General features: G+C 35.0%; 2 protein-coding genes across 5 annotated transcripts; one reads left to right on the top strand and one right to left on the bottom strand.

Annotated features, from left to right (window-relative positions):
- Positions 1-27,096, bottom strand: LOC107574657 (voltage-dependent calcium channel subunit alpha-2/delta-4-like). 3 transcript variants are annotated; one of them, XM_016261099.1, is made up of 39 exons: positions 26,297-27,095; positions 23,939-24,020; positions 23,667-23,783; positions 23,470-23,529; positions 23,127-23,289; positions 22,623-22,754; positions 22,425-22,485; positions 20,608-20,758; positions 20,435-20,509; positions 17,636-17,725; positions 17,435-17,548; positions 17,127-17,205; positions 16,330-16,463; positions 16,098-16,115; positions 15,453-15,611; positions 14,726-14,800; positions 14,510-14,596; positions 14,356-14,427; positions 13,925-13,986; positions 13,704-13,771; positions 12,738-12,783; positions 12,519-12,616; positions 12,175-12,268; positions 11,951-12,043; positions 11,539-11,669; positions 11,376-11,444; positions 6,293-6,354; positions 5,608-5,622; positions 5,333-5,377; positions 5,116-5,178; positions 2,932-3,002; positions 2,703-2,778; positions 2,544-2,596; positions 2,379-2,434; positions 2,096-2,116; positions 1,588-1,705; positions 1,388-1,503; positions 1,214-1,296; positions 1-583 (listed from the first exon to the last, which is right to left on the bottom strand). In XM_016261099.1, the coding sequence occupies exons 1-39, from the start codon at positions 26,515-26,517 to the stop codon at positions 491-493; spliced, it is 3,423 nt and encodes a 1,140-aa protein (XP_016116585.1). In that variant the 5' UTR covers positions 26,518-27,095; the 3' UTR covers positions 1-490. The 3 variants fall into 3 exon arrangements, with proteins under 3 accessions (XP_016116585.1, XP_016116590.1, XP_016116595.1); XM_016261104.1 differs by lacking the exon at positions 16,098-16,115 and having other exon boundaries at positions 26,297-27,096; XM_016261109.1 differs by lacking the exon at positions 2,096-2,116.
- On the top strand, positions 7,042-11,105 carry LOC107574696 (leucine-rich repeat and transmembrane domain-containing protein 2-like). Of its 2 annotated transcripts, XM_016261146.1 has the most exons (4): positions 7,042-7,270; positions 8,206-8,364; positions 8,443-9,189; positions 10,189-11,105. In XM_016261146.1, exons 2-4 carry the CDS (start codon positions 8,340-8,342, stop codon positions 10,665-10,667), a joined length of 1,251 nt encoding a protein of 416 aa, XP_016116632.1. In that variant the 5' UTR covers positions 7,042-7,270; positions 8,206-8,339; the 3' UTR covers positions 10,668-11,105. The 2 variants fall into 2 exon arrangements, with proteins under 2 accessions (XP_016116632.1, XP_016116623.1); XM_016261137.1 differs by having other exon boundaries at positions 8,206-9,189.
- Positions 27,097-27,491: the final 395 nt, after the last annotated feature.

Here is a 27,491-nt window from a genome sequence, read left to right as displayed (position 1 = left end):
ATGAAAAACATTAAGTAGTAACCATCATGAAAATAAAGACTAGTTTAGCTGCCACTGCACTTTATTTGCTTTAAAATATTCATCATAATCCTAAACATATATAAAAATTAAGAGAATAGCAAATCTGATGTATAACATCAAGTCACACACGAGACAATCTAAGATTATATCTCTCGCTGTAGCTCCCACTGAGAAAAATATCACCTGTGCAGTGTCATTAAGTCCGGTAGGGGGCAGAATTACAATGTATGATGCAAAGTAAAGGCTCACAAAAAAAAAAAAGGATTCTGTCATGTACTCACCCTTATGTCATTCCAAATCAGTCTAGGACTTTCACATTTGGGCAACTATCCCTTTAAACCATGTAGTATAAACCATTTTTTGGTTGAATTCCTGATGCTAATAATCCACAGTTGACCACAAGTGTCCTGTTTTGTGATCCTTGGGCCCACTGTCAAACAGCAGTCATGGCAAAAGGACATATTATTAATCAGCGGAGAGCCAATGAAGTGGCCAAACATATTAAGTAGAGTGTGAGAGATACTGCTATCCCACATGCTCCACCACAATCCTTGGCATTTTCCTGTAAGAACAAATATATAACAAAACATAGTCATTTGTACATAGTATTTAGTCATTTAATTTAATTAGAATATATATACACATACATTATATATATATATATATATATATATATATATTTCTGGTCAATATTTTACATACACTTTGCAGTATCTTCAAAATGTTAATTTGACCAAAATAAGAGGGATCATACAAAATGCATGTTATTTTTATTTAGTACTGACCTGAATAAGATATTTCACATAAAACACGCAACATAATATCTGAACTTATAAAAATGACCCCGTTCAAACGTTTACATATGCTTGATTCTATGTTGTTACCTGGATAACAGCTGTTATTTTCTAACTATTATCTAACAATTATTTTCTCTTGTGGACTATATGTAAACATCTTTTATGTGAAATATCCTATTCAGGTCAGAACTAAATTAAAAAATGTATTTAGCATTTTGTACAATCCTTCTTATTTTGGTAAAATTATTAACATTTTGCAGATACTGCAAAGTGTATGTAAAATTTTGAACACAACTGTGTGTGTGCGCGTGTATGTGTGTGTGTGTGCGTATATATATATATATATATATATATATTCTGAGTCATTCATGCACTGTATGAATGTGGTGGCTTACATGAGGATGGTATGCATGACATGACTCCGGTCGTCTGCGAATCTTCTGAGATTTCATCCTGTTGCACTTAACCGTGGCATTATGTTCAAAGGAGTTAAGAAGACCTCAGTTTCCCACAAAGTTGAACTAAAACCACATTTCAAAGACAAGAAACTCATCATCATGGAAGGATATATTTGACTTCTCTGGGCGCGAGTGTAATGGGAGCGTACTGTCGGGAGCAGTCGCAGTCGGCCTGGACCACCAGCATGACCAGGTTACTGTTAGGAACCTGCTGTAGGACAAACATCCTGAAACATGAAAGAGAGAGTAACTGACAAATTGTTACTGGCACAAACCCACCAATCTGAGGACAATCTGACTGATGGACTTACTTCTGACAACGGCCACATTTGATGATGCTGTTGGTTTCTCTGATGGACGTGTCATACATGAAGCCAGGATATTCTGTGTTACAAGGCTGCATTAGTTCCACTTTCTTCTGTCTGTGAGCTGGAGAAAACAAGATTTTCATTATAACCGATGGATAAGGGCTTCAAAACGTCTGTCTGTAGACCACAGCTTTTTTAAGTAAAGCAGTTAGCAGTACAGTGTATTAGCACAACTGTTTAATAATCTCTGATGAATAATGAGCACTATGTATCGGATGTAACTATTTGAAATGCTTACTTTCCCATTCTCACAATAAATCAGGATCTCCTAAACTTTCAGACTAGACTAATATTTTGTCTAGAAAACCTATTTCCATGCTAAAGGCACTACAGATGACTAAGGCATTTCATTCGCTACAAATGATCATCTCAGGCTCTAGTTGGATCCTGGCTAAAGAAAGGTACAAACTAGATGAAGGACATGTGCTCAAGGACGCATGTGGATACTCACTCGCATGAAACCCAGCTTTAGCTGAACAACGTCAATGAGAAACAATTACAGCAAAATGATGAACAACAATGGAAATGGAGAATGAAGAAAGAAAATGAAGCGAGGCAGACAATACATATGATGACACATTAAATGATACAAAAATATTATGGAGATTAAGTTTATATGCTTGGTCACAACATGACATGCTGCAAGGCCTCTTTTTATTATATTGTGATCACTGTAGTTTTGTTGAGTCCAGTCTCAACGGTTTTACTGTTAATTCCATAACTTCTTAACTTACCATCCACTACATAGTCATTATGCCAAAGTCCGCAGATGTTGAACTCCAACAGTAACCTGTAAGTTTCGAAATGAAGATACATTTTTACTGGCCAATCAAATTACATTTTAAATGAATAAAATAGTTCATGTTCCCCCTGGTTTCACAACCTCAAACAGCACTTACATCACAAAATGTGAGAAGAACCATTTTATTATTGCCAGCAGACCGTAGAAAGGCTGTGAGGTGAACAAAGGTGGATTGTCAACAGTGTCAGCACAATATAGACTGCATTATGCATTAAAAAAGTAAGTTTCTCTCTAATAGATGCTAAGGTGTTCGTACGCTGAGCAGTGGTCGAGCTCCACTAGCGTGATGATGGGCGTTCTTACACATGGCCTGGTAGTCATACAGAGTCACCCTGCAGAACAATATACAGTAGCATTACTTCATGTTCAAATGTTCAAAGTACCACTAAACTTTAAAGGAATAATTCACCAAAGAATAACATTTATTCTATTTTATTCTATTAATTTATTAAATAAATAAAAGAAACAGTATGGAGTCCAGTTACCTTTTAAACAAGCCAGATTTTAGTAATTGGGCCATGACTGATCCATCTATTTCCCCGAAGAATTTACCAACCTGTGTGAAACAACACAGAGTCACGGAGAATAAAGCATACAGTGAAGGATTACTCCGGTTTAGCTATACAGTATGACACAATATGAAATCATTTCTGAATCCCATGATTAATAAACACACACACACACACACACACCTACGCACTCATAGACAGACAGATGTGGAGTGATCCTGATGTGCAAACAGATGCCTGAATCTGCCCTGTCTGCCCCACGGCAATCTGGGATTAGCCTCCATAAACATTAATCTCCTGGCTACTGCTCACATAGCTACAGTACATGTGTTTCTCTAAACAGCTGCGGTTATGGTATGAGACCATTGTCATCATAAAGAGATGGATATGCAACAAAATACACAACATTTACATTTTCATACACGATGAAGATAATAATCACAACAATTTAAATAAAACATACTGTTAACTAAAATATCATAAATTGTATTAACAATGCACTAAACATTGTTTTTGAAGAAGAAAAATCTAAATGATTTTGTTTCAAATAATTCTACCATAGTCAATAATCTAAAGCTCAACAGTAAATTACAGGAATAGTTCACCCAAAAATAACATTTGCTGGAAATTCACTCACCTTCAGTCCATCCAAAATGTCCCTGAGTTTGTTTCTTCATGCATGGGAACAGATTTGGAGAAATTTAGCATTACATCACTTGTTCACCAATGGATCCTCTGCAGCGAATGGGTGCCGTCAGAATTACAGTTCAAACAGCTGATAAAAACATCACAATTATCCACAAGTAATACACAAAACTCTAGTCCATCAACTGACATCTTGTGAAGCGAAAAGCTGCATATTTGTAACAACCCAATCCATCATTAAAACATTTTAACACCAAAATGTTGCTTCTGGCTGAAATACAAAATAAAACCCATAATTCCACCAGTGAAAAAGTCCATCCCCTGTTGTCTCTCACATCAAAATCCACCAACATATTTGTTTATGTTTTCACTTTTAAATGGTGCTTGATCTGTACATATTTTTCTCATGATTCAGACAAGATAACTTTTTCACTGGAGAAACTAATATTATGGATAGAGTTCTCATATTTCAGTTGGAAACAATGGTTTGAAGTTAAAAAACCTGATGGATTTACAAACACAAAGGATTACAAACATATAGCTTTTCACTTCATAAGGTGTTAACTGATGGACTGGAGTTGAGTGGATTGCTTGTGGATTATTGTGATGTTTTTATCAGCTGTTTGGGCTCTCATTCTGACGGCACCCATTCACTGCAGAGGATCCACTGGTGAGCAAGTGATGCAATGCTATATTTCTCCAAATCTGTTCCGATGAAGAAACAAACTCCTTTACATACTGGATGGCCTAAGGGTGAGTACATTTTCAGCAAATTCATTTTTAGGCAAACTATTCCTTTAACTCAGACACATCATATCACAAATCCACATACCATAAACATAATGTTACAACTTGCTTCTGGGACAATTATGCAAATTCACAAGTAAACTTGTGTAAAGAATGTGTAAAGTTATGTTCACATTAGCAACATTTTTATAGTCCACTGTGTATTGTCAATAGTGTATCAATGTACAGTACTAAGCACAGAATTCACTTTTAAATCAAGCAGCTTTCTGTTGGATAACGGGGCGAATATTGTCAATTTAAAGGATATTTTTGTCACACAAAATCCAACAGCTAAAAAATAATGATTGTATGCAAGCACCATATTCATTTGCATAAAGCGCGTCATTCTCTATTACGATGATCCTATTTTCTGTATGCACTCTACTATCCTATAAAAGCCCAAACGCTAAAATTAAAAAAAGATGTGCTGACCTCTCCAAGCTAATCCAATTTTACCAAGTCCATTCTCTCAATCACTGTCTTATTTGAGACTCTATCTATTTGCTCCAAGGGCAAACTTGTGGTACATTATCGAGTCCTCACGGGAGAGGCCTATCTCATCACCTGCCCTTCACATCAAACCTCCTGGGCAAGGAAATGTGCAGCTAAAACCGTCACCTAACACAGGTCACCATCTTTCATTTTATGCTTCTCTTCTGAGACAAAATGCTGTTGGGGCATGTTGTCACAAAAGGTCTGTGTGTTCAACGAAGTGTATGAAATACTCACATCTCCTTTTTCCTTTGAGACCATTATGAAGCCATTATTGTCAACAAGATAACAGTTCACATCCTGTGAAAAACAGTTGGATAAGAATTGATCTCCCTTGTTGAACTGGATCAAAATTCATTATAGTGAATCGGTTTGTGTAAATGAACTGATTCTGAACAACGATTCACAGATTACATAAAGATAACACAAAGAAGAGTCAATTAGCTTCACTCACGATGCTCTCACAGCTGAGAGGACATATACCATCCACATCACTGCACTGCAAAGAGTAAGAAGACAACCGCAAAGGCTTTAGTAAATGGACAAGAACATTTTATCAAATTCATTATATTTAGTAAACACTACAGTGGTGAAATTACTAAATTAAATGTATAGAGATTACATTACGGCACTTTCTATGAATGGGACCTAAAAAGAGTCTTTTGCAGAATTTGGTGCATGTTTAAATTTGTGGGGGGTTTTATTTAGAAATAAAAATGCATTACTTACATCTGTGTTGTTTGGCTGACAGGAGGAAATGCAGGAAGAAGAAGAAGAAAATGAGGAAAAGGAAAAGGTTAAATGTTTTAGATAGTTGTTTGTGTGTGTTGCACTAGATTGCAAAGACAACAAGAAAAGACCCCTTGTGTGAAACAGGGGTGGTGATTGAAAGGTCCTAGGTTTAAACCCCAGAAGGGACCATAAGTCATGTGGCAAATTGCATTGAATAAAAAGTGTTTGGTAAGTAGCAAGCATCTTGATAAATTGCTTGGAGGCCTGCAGACGTGAGCATGTACATGTATACGCTTAGAAATCTCCAGTAACAAATACTATTTGCTCATTCGTCAGTGTGAGGCGGACCGGAACAGACACACACCATTAATCGAAGACCTTCAGGACCGCAACACTTAATATTACTAGATTGTTGTCATTCGCAGTCTGCCTCTACACTACACACACTCAAGAAAAGTCTGTAAAAATGTACACATTTTCTTGCAGGACATTTTTCCTACAAAAAAAAAAAAGTCCTTACGGTGACAGATTCACACCTGTACTCATTTATAATATTAATATTTTAACATGTATAATTTAGTATTTGTTCACTAATTATATATATAAAATATTTAACATATGTACAAGAAATAATACTAATAATACAAATATCTAATATGAATATTTTTTAGGTCAAACTCACTTGTTTGGCAATAGACATGAACACTCTCTCCAGCAGGTCCATGGATGCCTGCATTCCAATAGCTGCACATGGAAGAAAAAAAAAATTAAATCAGAAAACTTTTAAGATCATTTTATAGAGGTTGCATTCAAATTTCTAGTCAATTAAATATTTTTGTGCTGAGGATTACATATATATATATATATATATATATATATATATATATTGGATAAAAAACAATATTTGTAAAAAATAAAAAAAATTATTAATTGCCAGGATCTTTAAAATACTTTTATCGACAATTTATTTTATAATATTTTGATAACAACTTCCATAAATATTTTATGATTTTATGAATCTATTATTTTTCAGTTGTTTGTGATTACTGGATCATTTTTAAATATAATTTTACTGCATTCATATTTCGAGTCAATTCAATATTTTAGATCTGATTATAACCAGACAAATAAATGTTTTGCTAACAATTTACATAATTTATTAAAAATAATAATAATTATTATTATTATAAAGTTCCAAGATTTTTCAAGCTCTGGAAATCTTCATTTTAAAACTCCCTGATATTTCCAGGTTTTCCATGAGCAAAAGAACCCTGTATTAATGTTTTGCTTGACGACATCTGTTGACGCTGTATATCACACGATTAATCTTCATATGTTCAAAATCATAAGCTACAGCAAAGAGTCATGAAAAAAACTGAAGAAGCTACCATTTTCTAAGCTGTATCAGCTGATGTTTTATCTCCTCTGCCCCCTCCTCAGTCCATCCATCTCTCTCTCTGGCCGTGTAGGCAGGCACAGACTGTTCTAATGTTAGTCCCGCTTACTGATGTGACCCACGCTCATACACACTCTGGACTTTACAAGCTGTGAACAACTGCCAGATCCTCTTGTTTCTTTCATTCTCTGTTGTTTCGCTCAATCTGTCTTGAGAGCTTGAGAGGAGTAATCATGAGGAACCATAGATGAGGACTACTGGAAGGTATGTTTCAGGTCTGATTTGCTTTTAGTGCAATCATATCTCACTGATTAGGTTAAATAAGCAATGGTCGTTGTTTGTGCTCATTCAATATTTAGGACTTAAATATTAAATAAGAATAATTGATTTCTTTACAACAGTTTTTAGTATAAGTTCATACCATTTAATTCTTAAATCTATGCTTTTGATACATCTTCTTTAGGTTTTTATTTCTATTCTAGATCTATAGAACAAACCCGTTTAACCAGATATAAAAAATATTTTACAGATTTAATTCAATTTGATGTATTATGAGAAGTGCACATTCCAGCATGCAAAATTTGATCCTCTTTTCACTGATAAAGCGGATGTTGTTCTCAGCTCTGATTTATTATCTAATGGTGTGGACAGTTTAATCCTTGATAGTTTAATGCAACAAATGTGACAGTAAAAAAGGAGAAAGAGCAATGGTGGTATATTTGTGTTTATATTAAATATATTTTATACACACACGTACATGCATAGCAAATTATCTTTTTAACCTAATAATTTAAATGAAATAAAATGTTCAAAAACAAATATATATAGTGTGGAGCAGCTGAAAATATACTTTGTAAGTAACCTCACAATGCCTCTAGTTTTTTACTTGGCTTTTTTCTCTCACAACAAGCAATTGGCCTCTGGCCAGCTTTTATACAAAGTACTCTCTTTCACTCTTTCTTTGCCTTCTGAAGACTCAAATCCATTTCAGGTCTGCGTTGTTTTTTTTAGACCTCGTGATGTAATATATGTTCAGCCTTCACAGGGCATTCATTTAATTTAATAATTCATTTTAATTACACTCAACTTAATAGTAATGTCAAGCATAAATCTGCACCAGCAGAACATGGATCATAGGAGTCGTCATTCTTCATTCATTCTTCTAATAGTGTTTGCTTTGTTTGTTACCATTATCTCAGCAATTCCAGGTGAATTTAACCAATTTCCTGGTGCATTCATCATAATGGAGAAGGAAGCCATTCATTTGGCCTAGACCAGTGGATGCCCCTCTAAAGGTTTGCTCAGGAACTGTTACAACAGGGTTTGGTGGACAATGCAGACCAGATTGAACATTATAAGTAAGATCCTCAACTTATTACGGCATCCTCAACCTTCTCAACTCTCACAGTTTCCTAACGCTCTCCATTTTCTTGTAGTTTCCTCAGGTCTCTTCGTGACTCTTCTGAGCCTTTGTGGAACATCTACAAGTTGTCCATCAGGCTGTTCCTGCAATGTGAACCACACAGACTGCAGTGACCTTAACCAACTGGAATCCTTGAACTCCATCCTGGACCAGCTTCCTTTTGACACAAGCTACCTCAACCTCTCAAATAACAACTTCACCACAGTAGAACCTGGGAGTTTTTCCAATTTTAGTGGCCTGCTACATCTAGACCTCTCCAGAAACCTTCTCTCCAGCATCAACCCTGGGTGTTTTTCCAATCTCAGCAGACTGCTTCATCTAGACCTCTCCAGAAACCTTCTCTACAGCGTTTTCCCTTCAAGCTTCTCCCACTTGAATAACCTGGAGGTCCTGGATCTCTCTGAAAACCTCCTTGTGAGGCTCCCCGTTAACTTGTTCTCTGACCTCGGCAGCCTAACAGAACTGGCTCTAAGAGACAACAGACTTAAGGAACTGAATCCAGATCAGTTTAAAGGCCTGACTGTGCTTAGGCGTCTAGATCTTTCCTTGAACAGTCTCAGCTCCGTGCCCACACACCTATTGGATGGGCTCCAGAACCTAGTGTGGCTCTCGCTTACGGGTAACAGGCTGAGAACTCTGCAGCAGACTTCACTTGAGCCAGCAAATGCTCTACAGCACCTTCTGCTCGAGGGAAACCCATGGAATTGCAACTGCAATTTAATTCCACTCAAGCATTGGCTGGAATGGATTATATATACAGGTGAGATAAGTTATTTATCACTGCTGGGAATTAGTGATGTACAATATATCAACATCATATGCCGATTTAGAGAGATTTCAGAGATTTAAAGTCACAATGTAACGGAAGTAGTGACAGATCTTTTCCTCGTTGTGATGTAAATCTGAGTGAAATTAATTATTAAACAAATGTATGGTGGGATGTGGTTCTATGCATCGGTTATTGATTGAAAGGAGGCGGACATGAATGCGAGTTGCAGTTGATTGTAATAAAGGGACAGAGTTTAACGGACTAAATGATTGGAGAAATGCGCCATACATCACAAGACAGAAGTGTGTTGTTGGCGAATCTTGCAAGCTCATTTAGTCTATTTATACATTTAGATTACCTTTGCCATCATTTACCGCTCACAAAAACACCAATAATTCAATAACACTGTTAACTGCAATCTTTAGCAAATCTCAGAATGAATACCCATTTTTCATAGTGTAAATTATAATGCTGTGATGTGATGTGATAATTATAATGTTGGGATGTCTAAATTCACTTGTAGTTTTTTGAGCTGCTCCAACCATCAATGTTCATTGACTAAGATAAAATACATCATAAATTAATAATATATAATATGTAAATATACAGTATGTGTGTGTGTGTGTGTGTGTGTGTTTGTGAATATATAAATTAATCATAAAATAATAAATTATGAATATTATAGAAATTCATAATTTTTATTTATTTAAACATTTTTATTTATTTTTTAAGACCAAATATTATCAATTTTTTAACTGACTAATCTGTTAATGGTCAAAACACGAAATAACTTATAGGCTTATTGGTATCTGTCCGAACTTTCATATATTTAATAAAATTTATTAATCTATCAATTTAAAAATACTCGACATACATATTTAACATATACCAATACATTTAACGTTTTTCATTTTTAATTTATATTTTAATATTTAAAATTAATTCTCAAATTCCATAAAAGTTTTGTCTTTCTCTTTTATCATTCCATAGGTGGCAATGTAGACTCTGCCAACTGCTCCTTTCCTGCTAATTTGCATGGTAAGGATCTTCGCAGTATCCCTATGGAGATGTTTAGACACTGTTACCCCCTCTATCTCGAGACCAGGAGCCCATCAGCTGCTGAGGGCCACCAGGTACCAGCCGGGTCGGCCGGAGACTGCATGCGCCAGCGCTACCGGTCTGTGAGTGTGCGTCGAGCGACTGCCACGGTAGTGGTAGCTGGGGTGGTGTGTGGCGTGGTGTGTGTGATGATGGTGGTAACAGCCACCTACGGCTGCATCTACGCAATTCTGATGGCTCACGAACAGCAGCAGCTGACAGAGAGAAACAGCCAGCAGCAACAGCCGCTGATGGTGGCTAAGGAACCAGAGCAGGATGAAAAGGAGGATCTGATGCCAACTATCGGAAAAGGAGCAGAAGCCACAGAGTGTGTAGGGTGGATGGCATTTCCTCCAGAAGTGTGTGTTTAAAGCACATGAGGAACCTACTGGAAGCTACAGTTTATCATTGATGTACATATATTTATAAATGTATGTTTGGGAGCGAGAGTTGGAGAGCAAATGACCCAGTGTAGGTCAGGAGCAATTACAGCTCATGCAAACTGGTTCAAAAAGACAAATATAATAAACTACTAGCTGTTAAGTAGATTTAAGGAACATAAAAAGAAAATATTGAATATGATTTCATGTAAACTTCTATATTTTCCTATGAATTCTCCTAACAAACCAACTCTCTGTGTTTGATTTCTTATAGTTGCAATCAATCAGTTGTTAATTAGCATATTAAATAGTATACTTTTCTAAAATTGAGAAACAGAATAATATTTTAAATGTATATGTATGTTCAATATTTAAGTAACGTATGTCTACATTAGGGATGCGCCAATATTCTGGTCGATATAAATAAGTTCATTATTATTTTCATGTTATTAAAATTCCATATTATTTGGTTAAAATAAATGAGCATTAGATGGTGACAAAGGTATTATAAAATGTAAAGATAGTGTAAATGAGCATGAACAATTAAATATTTCATATCAGCCCAAAAAATTCTAATATGGTCTCAAAATTTTGGACACCACTCCATTTTGTATAATTAGTAATGTGCTGAAGGATCACAAAATGGTATGTTGAATGTAAAATCAGATTTCAGCAGACAGTGGAAGACAGATATCTTACCTCCAGCAATAGCTGTTCGCTTCCCTTCAGTAACCGTCACAGATGTTACCGCCACAAAAGTGTTCTTGCCTGTTGGACAGAGGTCAGAGCATACTGAAGCTGATAAAACACATGTAAACTGTAACACTGCGACAAATCAATTTAACAACGACTTTTTAAGCACCTTTGTTTATTTCATCATGAGGGACATAGAAGAAGAATTGACCAGGTTTGTTCTCAGCTGCCAGGCGATACCAAATGGGAAAGTGGTCCACTGTGAAGAGGTTCTCTTTGTCCACAGGGGTCAAGAACTTCCTGTGAGGTCAAAGTATTAGGAAATTTGGGGAAAGACCAAAATCTCTCAGTTTTCTCATATTTCAAATGAGAAATTAAATCTGACAATGGTATCAAATGTTTTTTCTTTATCTCAAAACACTCTAAAAAGGTATTTTAGGTGGTCCAGTGATGTTCAGTGACTAACATTCATTATATATACACACAAATAAATTAATCATACAAATGATAATAAATGATCATTAAAAAATATAATTTAGATATATATATATGTTGTTTGTTTTTTAAAATAGCTCACTCACTTTCCAACACGTTTCTCACTTCCTGCATATCTGATCACACGCATGAGCCCAGAGCGGGTTCCCAGGAAAGCTGACTCCATGCCTTCATCTACGCTATACAGAGATAAAAGCAAAGAAAGAATGACTATAAACACTGACTCCTTTTTTCCCCCAAAATGTTCTTCAAAATAAAAAAGAGGCACACAAAAAAGCACATCATCCAGAGATTAAATAAAGCCTGTTACCCTGGGGCGGTTAGCGTTAGCGCTGTCCAGTAGGCCTCCAGTGGAGCTGTTACCACTGCATCGAAAAGAACTTGCTGAAGAAGTATCTCGTCACCTGATGCAAAAATAAAACCTTTACTTTAAGAATAGCATATGGTTATTGTTATAACTGAGTGTCTGATAAAATGTGTTAAACAGAGTTGAAAGTACACTCTTATTGTTAGTTGAAAACATTCAGCAAATTAGCCACAGTATAATAAAAAAAAATTTAATCATGGGATGACCATAACTTCCTGTTTAAAGTTTTTTTTCATCTGCAAAGAAAATACTACAGAAAATGTAAAATACAGTTGAGGAACACATACACTCCAAGTCCGGCTCTTTCCCAGTCAGGTATCGGACCACAGCCTGGAGCTGAGTGAGCTTACGGTGGTGTGGGTCAATATCTGTCTCACAATACGTCCTGAGTGGGTAAACCAAAGACCATAATTCAACTTAACATTAACGTTTTTAAAGAACCTGTTCTCCTGACGGTGTTCAGAAGAAAGATTTTCATATTCTCACCTCAAATCGACAGTACTTACCATTCATCTGCTATAGTGAGGTCTGGCTGCTGAAGGTCATGAAGACCTAAAGAAAGGAGAAAAAAGCTCATTCTATAATAATAATATATTCTTTTCACTGTGTGTGTTGACAATTTCTTAATGGGTGTTCCTTCAACTTCAGGCACTTTTATTTCCCAGGGGTTGAGGTTTATTAAACCATTTTTCTTCTTGGTATATGAAGGAAACTTTTTAAAATCTCTGTAAAAGCATTCATTTTGGCTACTTTTCAAATGCCTATTATGTATCAATTTTATTGTTTTACCCTTGTCGCAGACCCAGGCTTTTGGTCTTAAACAGAAATTTTAACTCCATCATAAAAATACGAATGACTGAATTTGTAATCTATGGTTATCTAAACAAAGAGTGAAAAATATCAATATTTCTATATTTATAATAATAGAAAATGAAATCAAATTTATATACATTTTTAGATAAATTACAGCTGCTACTCATATATGGGGTCAGTAAGATTTTTTTTCTTATGCTCACCAAGGCTGCATTTGTTTGATCAAAAATGCAGTAAAATTGTGAAATATTATTACAACTTAAAAGATCTGTTTCCATTACTCCAGTCTTTAGTGTCACATGATACTTCATAAATCATTCTAATATGCTGTTTTGCTGCTCCAAAAACATTATTATTATTATTATTAATGTTGAAAACATTTGTGCTGCATATTTTTGTGAAAACCTTGATACATTTTTTCAGGATTCTTTGTTGAATAGAAATTTCAAAAGAACAGCATTTATTTAAAATATAATTTTTGTGTAACATTATACTGTAAATGTTTTTACTGTCTCTTTTGAACAATTGAATTTGTCCTTGGTGAATAAAAGTATTAATTTCCTTTTTTTTTTTTAATAATCTTGTAAACTTTTGAAGGGTACTGTATCATTTTCACCACCTGTTTATCACATGAGCTATTAATCATACGGTAAACTCACCCTCCTCCACGGAAACATTCCCAAAGAACACGTACTGTCCATGACCTCTTGTAAGCACCATCCCAAAGCTGAAAGCACATCATAAATATGCATTAAAAACATCATATGAAGGTCAACTGAAGGTATTGAAGGGTAAAATACGTTACAATCAAATGTTTTTAATTAATTTCAACATGTAAGTATGAAGGGAATATTTTGAGAATGTGAGAAGCATATCAAACCTAAATGGAGTTTCATTGATGGTTGTGTAGAAATAATCATTTTTGAGGAACACAGGCCTTTTCTGGGGAATAAAATAAAAAATACAGTCACAAAGACAGATTTATTATAGGTTATTGCCCAATATAACAATTGCATAAAACTTAATTTGTTATCACTTTAGGTTACACGTGTTATTAAAAGGATGAATCTCACAAAATCTATCAAGAACATGTCCAGGTCACATTTTACTGAAGAAAAAACATAATAATAAGTGTGATGTGGGCAATTAGGCAAAAATGAAACATTTTATTATTACTGCATGTAATGAGAATATGAGGGGAAACGTGCTTAAATGGACACATTCTTGTCAGGACTTGTTCAATTCACCCAAAAGGAGTAGTTCAAGTAATTTAACATTATAACATAAAAGATGGCTGATGCAAACACTCACCCCTTTGTCCACAGCTGCTCTCACATCTAAATTCAGAGTGCCAGTTTCTCCCTTCACCATGGCTGTTCTCAACTGCACAGACAGGGCAGGACATCATTATGATTTTTCTGAGACGTAAAACAGTGCAGATGCTTACAGGAAGTGGACAACTCACACTGTCCTCAGTGTCCTCCCACTCAGCCTCTGACAGATCCACACTGTTGTAGTTGGGCTTGGGTTTCAACTTCTTCCCATCACTGTACTGTTACAAAAATCGAGAAAAAACAGCAAGAGGGATGACAAATTGATATCAGTCCATTATATTTCAAATCTATCAAGAGGAGCAGATGCTCGAGTGATTGAGACAGTAAGAAAATTCAGATGGACTCACCAGTGGTCTTAAATCAGGATGTGCCAGGATGTATCCATTGTTTGTGATGAGGAAGGCATAACCATGTGCTCCAAGCTAAAACCATTAGCATTCATCATTTCATATTTTTGTTGATACTTTTACAGTATTTGTAGCTATGTGCATTAAAATGTCTTGAAATATTTTTGTATTGAAATATTTATGTACAGTCATATTTTTCTAGTATTATAAATAATTGACTAAGGAAGAAGCTAAAGTGATGTGTAATAATGTTTGATTATTTATCAAATTCTATTTTAATATATTTAAATTGTAAAATATTTATAGTTCATAGTAGCATTTGTTGTACTGCCTTTCGTTTAAGCCTGTTTAATTTTAAAAATATATATTGGAGTATTTTTTTAAATCATAATCAAGAATAATGAGAGTTACAAACATTTTGAGAGAATAATGAGTTACAAAATTTGGAATGTAAATGTATTTATTTGTCATGAAAATAATGCAAACTTATAAAAAATATATTTATGATAAAATTCTAAAATATTTTATTGGCACACACACACACACACACAAATGCATATATATATATATGTGCTATATTCACATTTTAATTTTGGCATGAACTATGACATGGATATGTTCCATATTTATATTAATACAAAGTTTGTCTCTGATATAAAGAAATTATGAAAAATGATGAAAGCGTCAAGCTGAAGTTGGCAACCCTATTATTGTATTCTTTTTGTACCTTATATCGCGGGGCAAGTTTCATGACCTCCAGCAGGGGGACGTCAGTTCCCACCACTCCTAGCAGAATGCCATGAGAAAGTGTTTCTTTCTTCTTACTGAACACTGGCATGGCCACTGACGTCATGAGCAGAAGACTGTGAGCTTTGCTTTTGAACAGCTACGGGAGAGATTTGAGGAATTTTGCATCTTACACTTTGATGACCAAACATTCAGACTACTGAAGCACACAGTTAAAATCAACATGAAAAGAAAATGAACCCTATTTACTTTCCAAATGCACGTTCCTGGTCTCATCATGCCCACTTTTCATGATCAAAACAATTCCAGATGATTAAAATAAATCTATCCTCTACCTTTTTTCATAATTCACTCAGAAATACATCAAATTATGGCAGTAAAATGGGTTGAAAGCTACATTTCATGATGATTTTATTAGTGAAAGCTCCAGGTCATCACATCATGTCCAGCACAAATGTGATAAATGATGATAAACAGTAGGGGGAGTCCTAAACCAAGAAGTCCTGGTATGCTGACCAGGATAACAACTACATTATACTCTGAGCACAGGCTAAATATCTAAATTCTTCTATTTTTTTACACGCTACAGTACAGTGGTGTGTGTTTTACTGTTTCTAAGAGTTACCTCCTTAGTGTTAGGAAGCTGTGTGATAGAGAAGAATGAATATGGCGATGAATGGAAAAATATCACATTAGTACGGAAACAGTCATATATGAGTAAACAGCACAACAAAATCCCATCAAAATACATTGAAATGAGACAAGTACAGTTGAAAATGAGTGGTGGGAATTTATGAGATGTGAATTCTGTATTTCAGTTCTTCTGAAAAGTCAGAATGGCATAATCATACACTCACCACACTGTCCATATACGCCTCGGTCCAGATTATGTCATGGTCATGGTTGATGACCATTGGTCGACTCAGAACATGAAGATACTCCATGACATTCTCCTGTACATCAGCCAGTGTAGAGATGTGAGTATAATAACCTGTAAATATCAAATACGAGTATAAGATTTCTGCATATTTTCCTGTTAGCAAACTGAAGAGCTCAATAAACTGGAACTTTCAAGCTTCCAAAAAGACACAACAGCAGAATAAAAGTATCATATAAGTGGTCCATATGATTTTATTTACTATATTCCAAGTCTTCTAAAGTCTTAAGATAGCTAAGCCATTACTCACTGAAAATCTTCACCTTAGAGTACGAATCAGGAATTAATCTGAACGAATCATGTTTTTCAGTGAACAAACTGATCCGGTTCACAACTCCTGAATTATCTGATCTGAATGGTGCATTAAAGATTCCATTAATTAATCATTCATTAAATGCATGATTCATTAACGATCCAACCTGAATGTTTCATTAGGGAATCTAATCAGTGAATCTATTTCTTGAGTTCAAGTTTCGATGGAGGGGAAGATTAACGACTTAAATTTCTGTTCATCACAAGAACTATAATAGGAGATTCAGAAGACTTGAAATACAACGCAAATCATCTGGAAAATAATACTTTTATGGTACCTTTGTGTCCTTTTCTGAAGTGTGAACAGTTAAATTTTTTGTTCTACAGAAGCAAGAAAAAATAGGGCTTTGGAAGCACATGAGGGAGAGTAAATGATTAAATGTTTATTATTGTCTGACTACATACCCTTATTGTTGCAGGCAATCCATTTGACGTTTTCTGAGAAGGTCATATCTCTGCCAATAAGGTAAGTGAAAACCCGTACCTGAAACATTACATTTTTGTTACTGTACTTTGATCATTGTTCCTGAGGAAATATATCCATACATTCACGTTCAATCAAGTCTCATTGTCTTAAAAATCTGTTTATGAAGGAAAAAAGTGCCATTTTTCCAGAAGGTTCTCCAACAATTTATCAGAGCAGTATGCAGATTTTATAGTATGTCATATGTTGCACCCTCCGTTCCCTGTAGAGCGAGCAGATTGTGTGTTACCTTCTTGTCAGGCCAGTTGAACTCTTCAAACACTGATTGGAAATCTTCCATGGCTCCGTCTGTGATCAGCATAATTGCTTGGTTACATAGGCTGCCCTGACCATTTGCTCTGGCCTAGGAGACAGGAAGAGAAACGTGGAGGACGTGCAGAGGCTTGGCACCGTATGTATAGTTTTGTATATTTGTGTGAATGATACTGACGTCAGCGAGGATACGGAACGACTCCTTCATGGCTTTTTTTACTTTAGCCTCTCCCTTCACATGGAGTTCTTCAACAAGCAGCTTGAAATGCTGAAAAGGGGAGATGGGATGGGGAAAACAATTAAAAATATGAAGTTTTTTTACTTTGCAGGCTTCACGTAGCAAAGGAACATCCCCAAAAATGTCTCTTTAATATGTCATTCGTTTTTCCTAGACCAGTGTTGTTGTTTAATTCACAGAAAAAAAGGTACAATAGCTGTGACTGGGGCGGTACCTTTTCAAAAGGTACACTTTTGTACCTTTTAGGTACTAATATGTACACTTTAGGTACTAATATGTACCTTTAAGGTACCATTATGGACTCTTTTGGTACAAAGGTGTGCCTTTTGAAAAGGTACCGCCCCAGTGACATCTTTTGTATCTTTTTTTCTGAGAGTGTTGAAATGAAGCTGAACAATAAATATTAGATAAAAAAAAAAATTACAATTAAATAATTAAAGCTTAAACTTCAAAATATTAATACTGCAATAGTATTTAAATAATAACACTGGCATCAATAGTATAAAACCGGAGAAGAAAAAGGAGATTTTCCTAAAAATAGAAAAAATTAAAAATTAAATAAAACAGCACTGAAAGTAAAAATTGAAAAGATAAAAATATATTTTTATTTAATTATTATATTTTATTCATTGATTTAATTAAATTGATCAAATTTTACTGCTTGAAATCCCTCATTAAAACATAAGCTCAGATAATAGCTGAGCAGTGACAATACATGGGTTCAGACTTAGAGACATCATTCTCAAGTAACGCTTTTTCGTGTCTTTTATTTTAAAGTGCAATTACACGTTGAACAAAAATGGGACAAAGCTCTGGATCAAGTTGACCATCTGAGCAGGCGGGGCAGAGATGTCATGGTGCTGCTGTCTTTCAGAGTATTTCTTAAAGGATCTGTGTCAGCACAGTGAACAGATGCTGAGTGACTTAGACCTGAAATATCATTACAAGCTCTGCTGACCCATCACCCTGTATTAAGTACCAGTCTGTGAGTGTGCAGGCCTGTCCAAGTGTCCTATACGTTTTTTACGTCATCCTTATTTTGTAGACATTTAGAGACGTACAATAGTAGTTGTATTATTTGTATTATGTAAAAGTTGTATTATAAAACAAACAATGTGGGCAGAAAGGTGGTATTTAATGATTATGTAAAAACTATATCTTCATTTGGGGTCTTTTCTCAGCCAACATTGATGTATGTGAATAATTGTGATTAATGTGATTAATTAATCAGCTTATCATGTAATAAATTCAATTCAAATTACAATTTGAATCAATTCACGGCATTATAAATCATGTAAATATGTGACCTACTCCTATTACATGTAAAAAACTGTCTGAAATTGTATTTAACTAACTAAACAGTATTATGAGAGTGATCTGAATGATGAAACGAGCTGCCTTCAGTCATTTCACTATCCGATGGCTCTATAATTCTGTATCTGACTGTAATTCCAGAGATTAGAGTACGTCCCTACTTGCTCTCTGATATATAACCAGCAAAAAAGCTGCACATTAGATCAAATCACCCAGCCGCTAGTCTATCACATGACTAAAAGCAACAGCAGAATGTGGATGGGCCTAATGTCCCTGCCTAGTGTCACAGCTACAGTCTAGCAAACATTTACTTAGGAGAAGCTTGTGATTTTTTTTAGATGATCTTTATTGTATTTTTAAATTTGTTATGATGTTTTTATTTCATTTATGTGTGTGTGTGTGTTATTTATTTTTTCTTATATTTAATTTATTTATTTTATTCTTTTATTTATATTTTCTCTATACGTAACTATAACCAACTATAAGTTAATCTTTCAAATGTTGATTTTCAAAAAAGGTTAAAAATGTTTAACTCTGTGGTTCCATCAAAACCAGTCCAGCATTACAACATTGGCTCAAGAAGTGTATGATTTTAATATCATTTTTAAATGAAAGTTTTATATTTCTAAATTTGTTATAATGTTTTTAATATTTTATAGTTTTATTTTATAATTTTTTTATATATATATATATATATATATATTATTTTATGTATATTTTCTCTGTAAGCAACTATAACCAACTATAACATTCACATGTTGATTTCCCCAAAAAAGTTTAAAAATCGTGGCTCTGTGGTTCCATCAAAACCAGCCCGAATTTGCAACATTGGTTCAAGAAGTGTATGATTTTTTTATTTTTATTTATTGATGATTTTTGAATTCTATTTTTAAATTTGTTATAATATTTTAATATTTTCTTTTTATGTTCTTACATTTTATTTATTGACTTTATCATTTTTTATTATTTTAATGGGGTGAGTTTGGGACTACCTGTTTTTCCATCCATAGACAGATGGAAGAAGTGTTCAGAAAATTTGTTTGAAATCAGTCATAATTTTTACACACTAAACCTACATAATCAATTAAATAAATAAATAAATGTAATTAAATAAATCAAGTCACATGGAATAAAAACAGTAAACAATTTAAAATAAATTTGCAGACCTAAATAATAACTGAATCATTTAGAGACATGGAAAAAACACAAACATAAATAAAAAAGATAATAAATAAAGTCTTCATGTAAATTTTAAAAATGAAACAAGAAACACGAAAAGAAAAGAAAAGCCACGCACTCATATGCACTCACGCACGAGGCATATGTGAGTGCATATGAGGGAATGGTATAGCCGGTATCCTGCAGTGCTGATTGGAGTCATTGGCTTAGTTTCTCAGGCTCAAGTGAAGTGGATAATCGACTTACCTCGCGGTTGTCCAAGTCTGCCTGTACCAACGTTCCCTTAAAACAGGGCTCCACATAGCGGACATAATCAGTGTACTAAGGAAAGGACGTGCAAAAACACATTTTACCATGCTGAACAAAGGATAAAGTGATGCTAAATGGAAAACATCACTTTTCAGTAAGTGTGCTCTTACTGCAATAACATTAACAAAGTCATTTTCCCCGAGCGTGTCCAGGATAGTGTTGATGGTGTGTTTGGCAATGGTCATTTTCAGACCCTTCATACTGCCGCTGACATCAACTACAATGACGATGTCCTTAGGAGAGGTGGCAGCCTGGATATACCTGTGACAGAGAGAGGGGATTTTCTTAGAAGATGGCCCAGGACACTTCTAGATCAGGGTATGGAGGGCAATGCTACATGCTTTATAGTAATATTAATTGATAAGTTATAAATTATAAAAGTAACCAACTGTGACCCGGGACCACAAAACCAGTCATACGGGTCAATTTCTCGAAATTGAGATTTATTCATCATCTGAAAGCTGAATAAATAAGCTTTCCATAGATGTATGGCTTGTTAGGACGGGACAATATTTGGCCGAGATACAACTTGAAAATCTGGAATCTGAGGGTGCAAAAAAATCTAAATACTGCGAAAATCGCCTTTAAAGTTGTCCAAATTAAGTTCTTAGCAATGTATATTACTAATCAAAAATTAAGTTTTGATATATTTACAGTAGGAAATTTACAAAATATCTTCATGGAACATGATCTTTACTTAATATCCTAACGATTTTTGGCATAAAAGAAAAATCGATAATTTTGAGCCATACAATGTTTTTTTGGCCATTGCTACAAATATACCCCAGTGACTTAAGACCAGACTTAAGGTCCAGGGTCACAATTTAGGTCTAGGACTGGGCATTATATCAAACATTCACAATATATTTGTGATAATTTTCCTGTCAATATTAAATTAAGCACCATAGTGGAATGCAGTGATTTTAAATTGTTTTTCTATTTCACTATTACAATTAATATTGCATGAGAGTTTTAAGATACAGTAGTGTTTTATGATTTAAAATTCAGTGGGAAAAAAAACACGTTTGAGTAGGTAAGTTTGAATCAGTTCCGTGAATCAGTTCAAAGTGTCCATTTCACTGATTCAAAACTCTAAATCATTGGTGAGAGAATGTAAATAATCAAACTTTTTTTTTTTTTTGGTTTGACATTAAACTTTAAACATCTCTCTGGTAAAATGGCTTAGTTGAAATCATGTTTGAAAAAATCACCATTTTAAGCCATTTCAGTGCAAACACAAATATTCAATTGTATGGTATATTTAAATATGGCAAAAAAGGCTGAAACAATACGGTATCATTTTCTCAGACCTATTTAGGGCTAGATGGTCTACAAAGTAAAAAACGTAACACCGGTGATGGCAATCTAATCCTGTCTTGTTTCAAAATGACAGTGTTTTTATTTCGATTCATTGCAATCACTTGCTTCTGTATAAACAGTCACATATGGATCCTATGTCAGTCCTACTAACCTGGCCGTTGAGCTGCTAACCACTTAAGAATGAGATTAAAGTCTTTCGGTGGGATCAGGGCCTAACTGGCTGTGCTACCATAGCCTACAGTGTTTTTATTTCGATTCATTGCAATCACTTGCTTCTGTATAAACAGTCACATATGGATCCTATGTCAGTCCTACTAACCTGGCCATTGAGCTGCTAACCACTTAAGAATGAGATTAAAGTCTTTCGGTGGGATCAGGGCCTAACTGGCTGTGCTACCATAGCCACAAGCAGACATTTGGGTGGCATCCAGACAGATAAATCCTGCACTGCACACTGGGTCAGGAAAAGACCTTGCTGAATCCAAGTCAACTGGCATAAATTTAATTTCATATGAATGAATCAACCTCACTACATTGCCAAGCACTTAGACACGCAGGATAACAAATGCTATTTAGGTTTTAGGTCAAATACTTTATTTTGTCTCACCAATTTCTGTTTCTGCAGTCAAAAGAAACTACGCCATTAGCATCAGGGGTCCATTTAATTCCTGAAAAGTACAAAGTCAATCAAAAATAAATATCTAAATTTACATCAAGAATGCAAACTGTACAGTCCATTTTTAGTCTTTCAAGTTGGGGGACTGAGCAATACTAAACAATGTTCGTGAAACAGAATTGAACAAACCTGGATAGAGTCTGAAGAAGCCAGCTGAGCTGCCAAAATATTGCCAAGTGAGCGTGGGATCCTTCTGGAAGTTATTGATGAAGATATCATTCAATGCTTCTGACATGTACACTCCATTAAGAATGTCTGGATCTGCATGCCTGATATTATTTTTTTTTACATTTTAAATTATGCATTTGCACAAAATGGGGAATAAAAGTACATTTTTGAAAGTGCATGGTGTGCATTTTTTAAAATCATTTTTAAGATTTTAATTTAATTCACCCTGTGAAAATGCAACCCTAATTTATTAAGCACTCAAATCAGAAGTAATACTCATCAAGTGAAGTTTTATAATATAGGCTATACTGACTAATAAAGACTGTAATTTGAGTTGTTGAGTCTACAGTTTATCTGATTTAACCAAGAAGCAAAATAACAAAGTGTGTTTTTGCATTGATTAAACATACTGGAAATAAATCGGAATCCAAGCCCGCAGAGATCTGCTGATTATTGCTATCATACCTTTGTTGTAGACATTAGTTGGAACTTGGATGTCGCTCATTAAAGTGTTCACTGAAAGCTTGTTGAAATGTTCATTCTCCTCCAATGGAAATTCGCCTCCAAGTTCAATGAAATTTCCCTCTTCATCCATAGTATTCACCAATAATGCATTAAAGTAGTCAAACTGACAGAAAGATATAGTATAAAAAAGACCATGCATTACATAATTTAATATATTATACAAATACATGTAATGAAATATTATTTGTATTAACTATTTGTTTAAATTATTTGAATTTAATACATGACATCTATTGCATAATTTTTACAAACAGGTTTAAATACCATATTCCAGTTTTGTTACCTGTAAAGATGCATTATACTCATGATACAGGTCAGCGTCCTCAGCTGTATCAGCGAGCCTCTGAGGACAAAGAGAACAGCATTATTTTGATTCATTTTATAAGTTAAAACCAAACTCCTCATAAAATAACACCAGTAACTCTAAACCATAAATAAGGACTGATCTAGACATTATAAAAAGGAGCACTTTATACTAACCTTCACAGACTTCATCTTGCTGCCAAGCATTCTTTCGATTTCATCTGCAAAGTCCTGCACTAATCGTGCTCCATCCACATCCTCTATTCTGATGATGGGCTCAACATCTTTGAGTTTCTGGACGAACAGAGAGAACTGTTTCAGCATTTTGCTTTTCTGGAACTATTTTATTAGGAATATGTGTAAACAGTTTTCCTGAGTGAATATCCAAAAAAATAAAGTCATCATAACTAAAAATGACTAGGAAGCTTTACATTTTCATTGATATTTACCTTTTGTAATAGCGCAGCTCCTGAATATTTTGATGCAATTGCATTGATTTGCTCTGAAAGGGTGATGGCCCATTTCTGAACCCTATAATTACCAAAAAAAACAAAAAAAAGGCAATCAGCACCAACTGTGTAACTTTTTATTGAAATTAGTGTACACAGCAAAGATTTTATCTGAATGTTTGAAATTACCCTGATAAACTTAATAATAAATTATTTTTAAAAAGTTTACATTTACTTTGAATAAACCCCCATCCCTATCCCCTAAATATAGATAGTTGTCTTAGTTTGCAGGTGGCCCATAATCACTTCATAGGATTCCAAGTAATCTATTGATCTCTGACCATTGACAGTGAATGCAGGCAAAGGAAAGCCAATCCAAACACAGACAATCATAAAAAGTATATACAGTATGTTACTGTAAATGATATAAAGACCACAAATATGCTGTAAATAATGAAGCATCCCTGTCATCCATGATGTATAATGCACAAAAGAAGCATTGTGGTTAGTCATATAAAGAGCCCTGTCAGCACTTCGTCATAATTAGAGGTGAGCTCTTGGTCAGTCTGTCTTATCGCTGAACTGAGTCTGTCATTAGTCTTATGTTGAAGAATCTCTGTTGACCTGAAGGAGTCTGGGATCATCAGGGAGGCTGAGGAATTATGTTAAAGGTTTGGCAGTGTTGAGGACGCTGATACTATTACAGCAAGGGAAATCCTTGGGAAGTCAAGAACAAGTCAACACATATTATTCCCTGTGCAAGTAAAATGTAAGAATATATAATGTAATACAGTGCTGTATATTATACATACATTACCGTTCAAAGATTTGGGATAAGTATGATTTTTTGAAAATAAATGAATACTTTTAATTAAATGAAATTGATCAAAAATTACAGTAAAAACATTTATAATGTGGTAAAAGATTTCTATTTTAAATGCTATTTTAAAACAGTTTTTTGCAATTGTAATAATATTTCACAATATTACTGTTTTTACTGTATTTCTAATCAAATGCAGCCTTGGTGAGTTTTTAAAATGGACTGGTGCTGCAAGAGAACAATATGTCCTTGAATTGTTGTAGTCATATAAATCTAAAAATCTAAAAATAAATATAGGGATTAAGGCCAAGATAAAACTGTTTTTAGCAATAAATCCCTAAAACACAGATGCGCTCGCATAGCTATGAAATATGCTTGGTCTTACATGCTGAGCAGGGTCTAGTACCCATAATAAAAGTCAAATTATGATGCAAGAGAATGTTAGTTGCACTCTTGGAAAGGCTCAAAATCTGTGATATTCCTGTGTGCACAGGACCTGGCCTGTATGACCATCTGTGAACTAGCATGTGTCTCTGGCTGGTATCCAGAAGGCATTATTAATGGTATCTGCTCGAACAGCACCACTTCAAGACAGAACATTAACCTACTAGTTGACAATGTCTGGAAAAATAACCAAAGAAGTTTGAGGCACTAATCTGACATGGTTTTAGTTGGTTTGTTTTTGTAGGGCCAGTCAGAATTGTGACAACATTAAAGGAATTCTGTCAACATTTATTCATGTTGTTCCAAACGTATGACTATCATCTTCTGTGGAACATAAAAGATATTTTGAGAAATGTCTTTGGAGTTGTTTGTCCATTCAATGGAAGTCAGTGGTCACCACAATGGTTTGGTTACCAACATTCTTCAAAATATCTTCTTGTGTGTTGCACAGAAGACAGAAAGTCAGTTTTGAAACAACATTAAGGTGAGTAAATGATGACAGAATTTTTGGGTGAACTATCCCTTTAAAAAAGCATTCGATTTTTTAAAATATATTTTATCATCATTTATTTAATTATTTTGTATATATTTATGGTTACATAATAATTTTCTGTATTAGTAATTTATGAGAGAATTATCACCAAATGATCTTTCCGTTTCCACCTTAAAATATTTTCACTGCTGCTTACGTCGAGAAGTGTCTGCCATCTGCTATTGCACCGAATGACTTCCAAGCCTCGTGAGAACTGAATTTTACACCTCAACAAACTCAGGGAATCAGGGAATTACTAAAAATGTTCACACAACTCTCAGAGCAATTTCTCATCCTGTCTTATTTGAAATTCGAATGTGCACGGAACTGAAGACGCCACAGAGCAAAGTAAACCCTGAAATAGTCTGTCTGGTCTTACAAGCATCTAGTTAACCATTGGCTGAATAAAACAGAACAGTAACACATCAACAGTAACTTTCACCCGAAAGGACATCAAACAAAGGCAGTTGTTGACTTGATGTCTAAGGTGTTGAACAGAATATCAAACCAGTGATACCTGAAAATGAAGGTGCTAAACAACTTAAATGAAGGTGACTCTTACGTTTCAGGTGGAATCTTCATTTGAGCATGTGTAAAGATACACAGCCAGCCTGTGTAGACCATAAAGAATGTGACCCAAGAAGACCCTCTTATGTGACACATGATGCTGACTTCTGTTCTCAAGGGCCACATCTGTATGGTGAAGTCATGAGAAGAAGGTCCTGAGAATCCACTACTCCAGTAGGACGAATAAAACCCAACGTCCATTCCACTCACTTCCATTCATTTTGGCCTAAATGGATTCAAACGTCTCTTATGACCCTTCTGAGCTCCTCATCAGCTGAACTTGCACATCCAAAAGTTCTTGGAGGGCTTGGTGATCCACGTCAGTGAACTCCTAATCATGCTCAGATCTTCCAGAAACTTCTCAAACTCCCACTGAGCTGCATGGAGTAATCAATGCTTCTCATATTCAGGATGATACCGATAATCCAAGTTATCCACTTAATGTTGTCATTAGGTCCTTCTTTCTTTGTGCTAAACTCAGGTAAACATGATATCAGTATTTTAATATGCCCTCCATCACATAGTCTGCAAAACATCACACCTGAAAGATGTTCTCCAAGGTTCCATGGTATTCCACATGAAATAATACAAGTTATAATATATAAATCAAGCAAATCTGTTGTCTCTAAATCTGTAAAGCAAGCACTCTGCCGCAGTTGAGATTCACTTCCAGAGCACCCAATCCTCCATCACCCAATTTACAGTGTAATCCACTTGGATTACAATCTCTCCACACAGTGGGTTCATAAGCGTGGGGAGGGGAGATGGAGAGAGGAGAAAAGGGTGGGCACACTGGAGAGACTCAGCGGATTGGGCGAGTAAGAGTTTTGTTGTCACTAAGAGGATTAATAGTGATTTCGGGAGGTTGGCCCATGTCCATCCAATCAGTGTAAGTGAACAGCTGTGGTTTGTAGAAGGACAAGGCCATCTAGTGGGGACATGGCAGTCACTTGTTTTGCATGATGATATGCAGGCACCCTCATGACGATCCATCCATCCTGTGTGACTTTCTTTCTGCAGCTTTTGAAGTATAGTTCATGATCATTGTATGTTTTTAAAACTAAAAAGCTCCAGATCCTGTTCAGTGTATCTGAAAGAAAATAAAAGTTCCTCAGATGTCCACCAAGTGAACTGTATACCATTAAATACAATCTGTCATGTGACTTTTGCTCAGGTGTGACCTTTTGCTC

Source organism: Sinocyclocheilus grahami, unplaced genomic scaffold (assembly GCF_001515645.1).
Source record: "Sinocyclocheilus grahami isolate Dianchi unplaced genomic scaffold, SAMN03320097.WGS_v1.1 scaffold31.1, whole genome shotgun sequence".
Lineage (NCBI taxonomy): Eukaryota > Metazoa > Chordata > Actinopteri > Cypriniformes > Cyprinidae > Sinocyclocheilus > Sinocyclocheilus grahami.
This window is presented reverse-complemented; position numbering and strand designations above follow the sequence as displayed.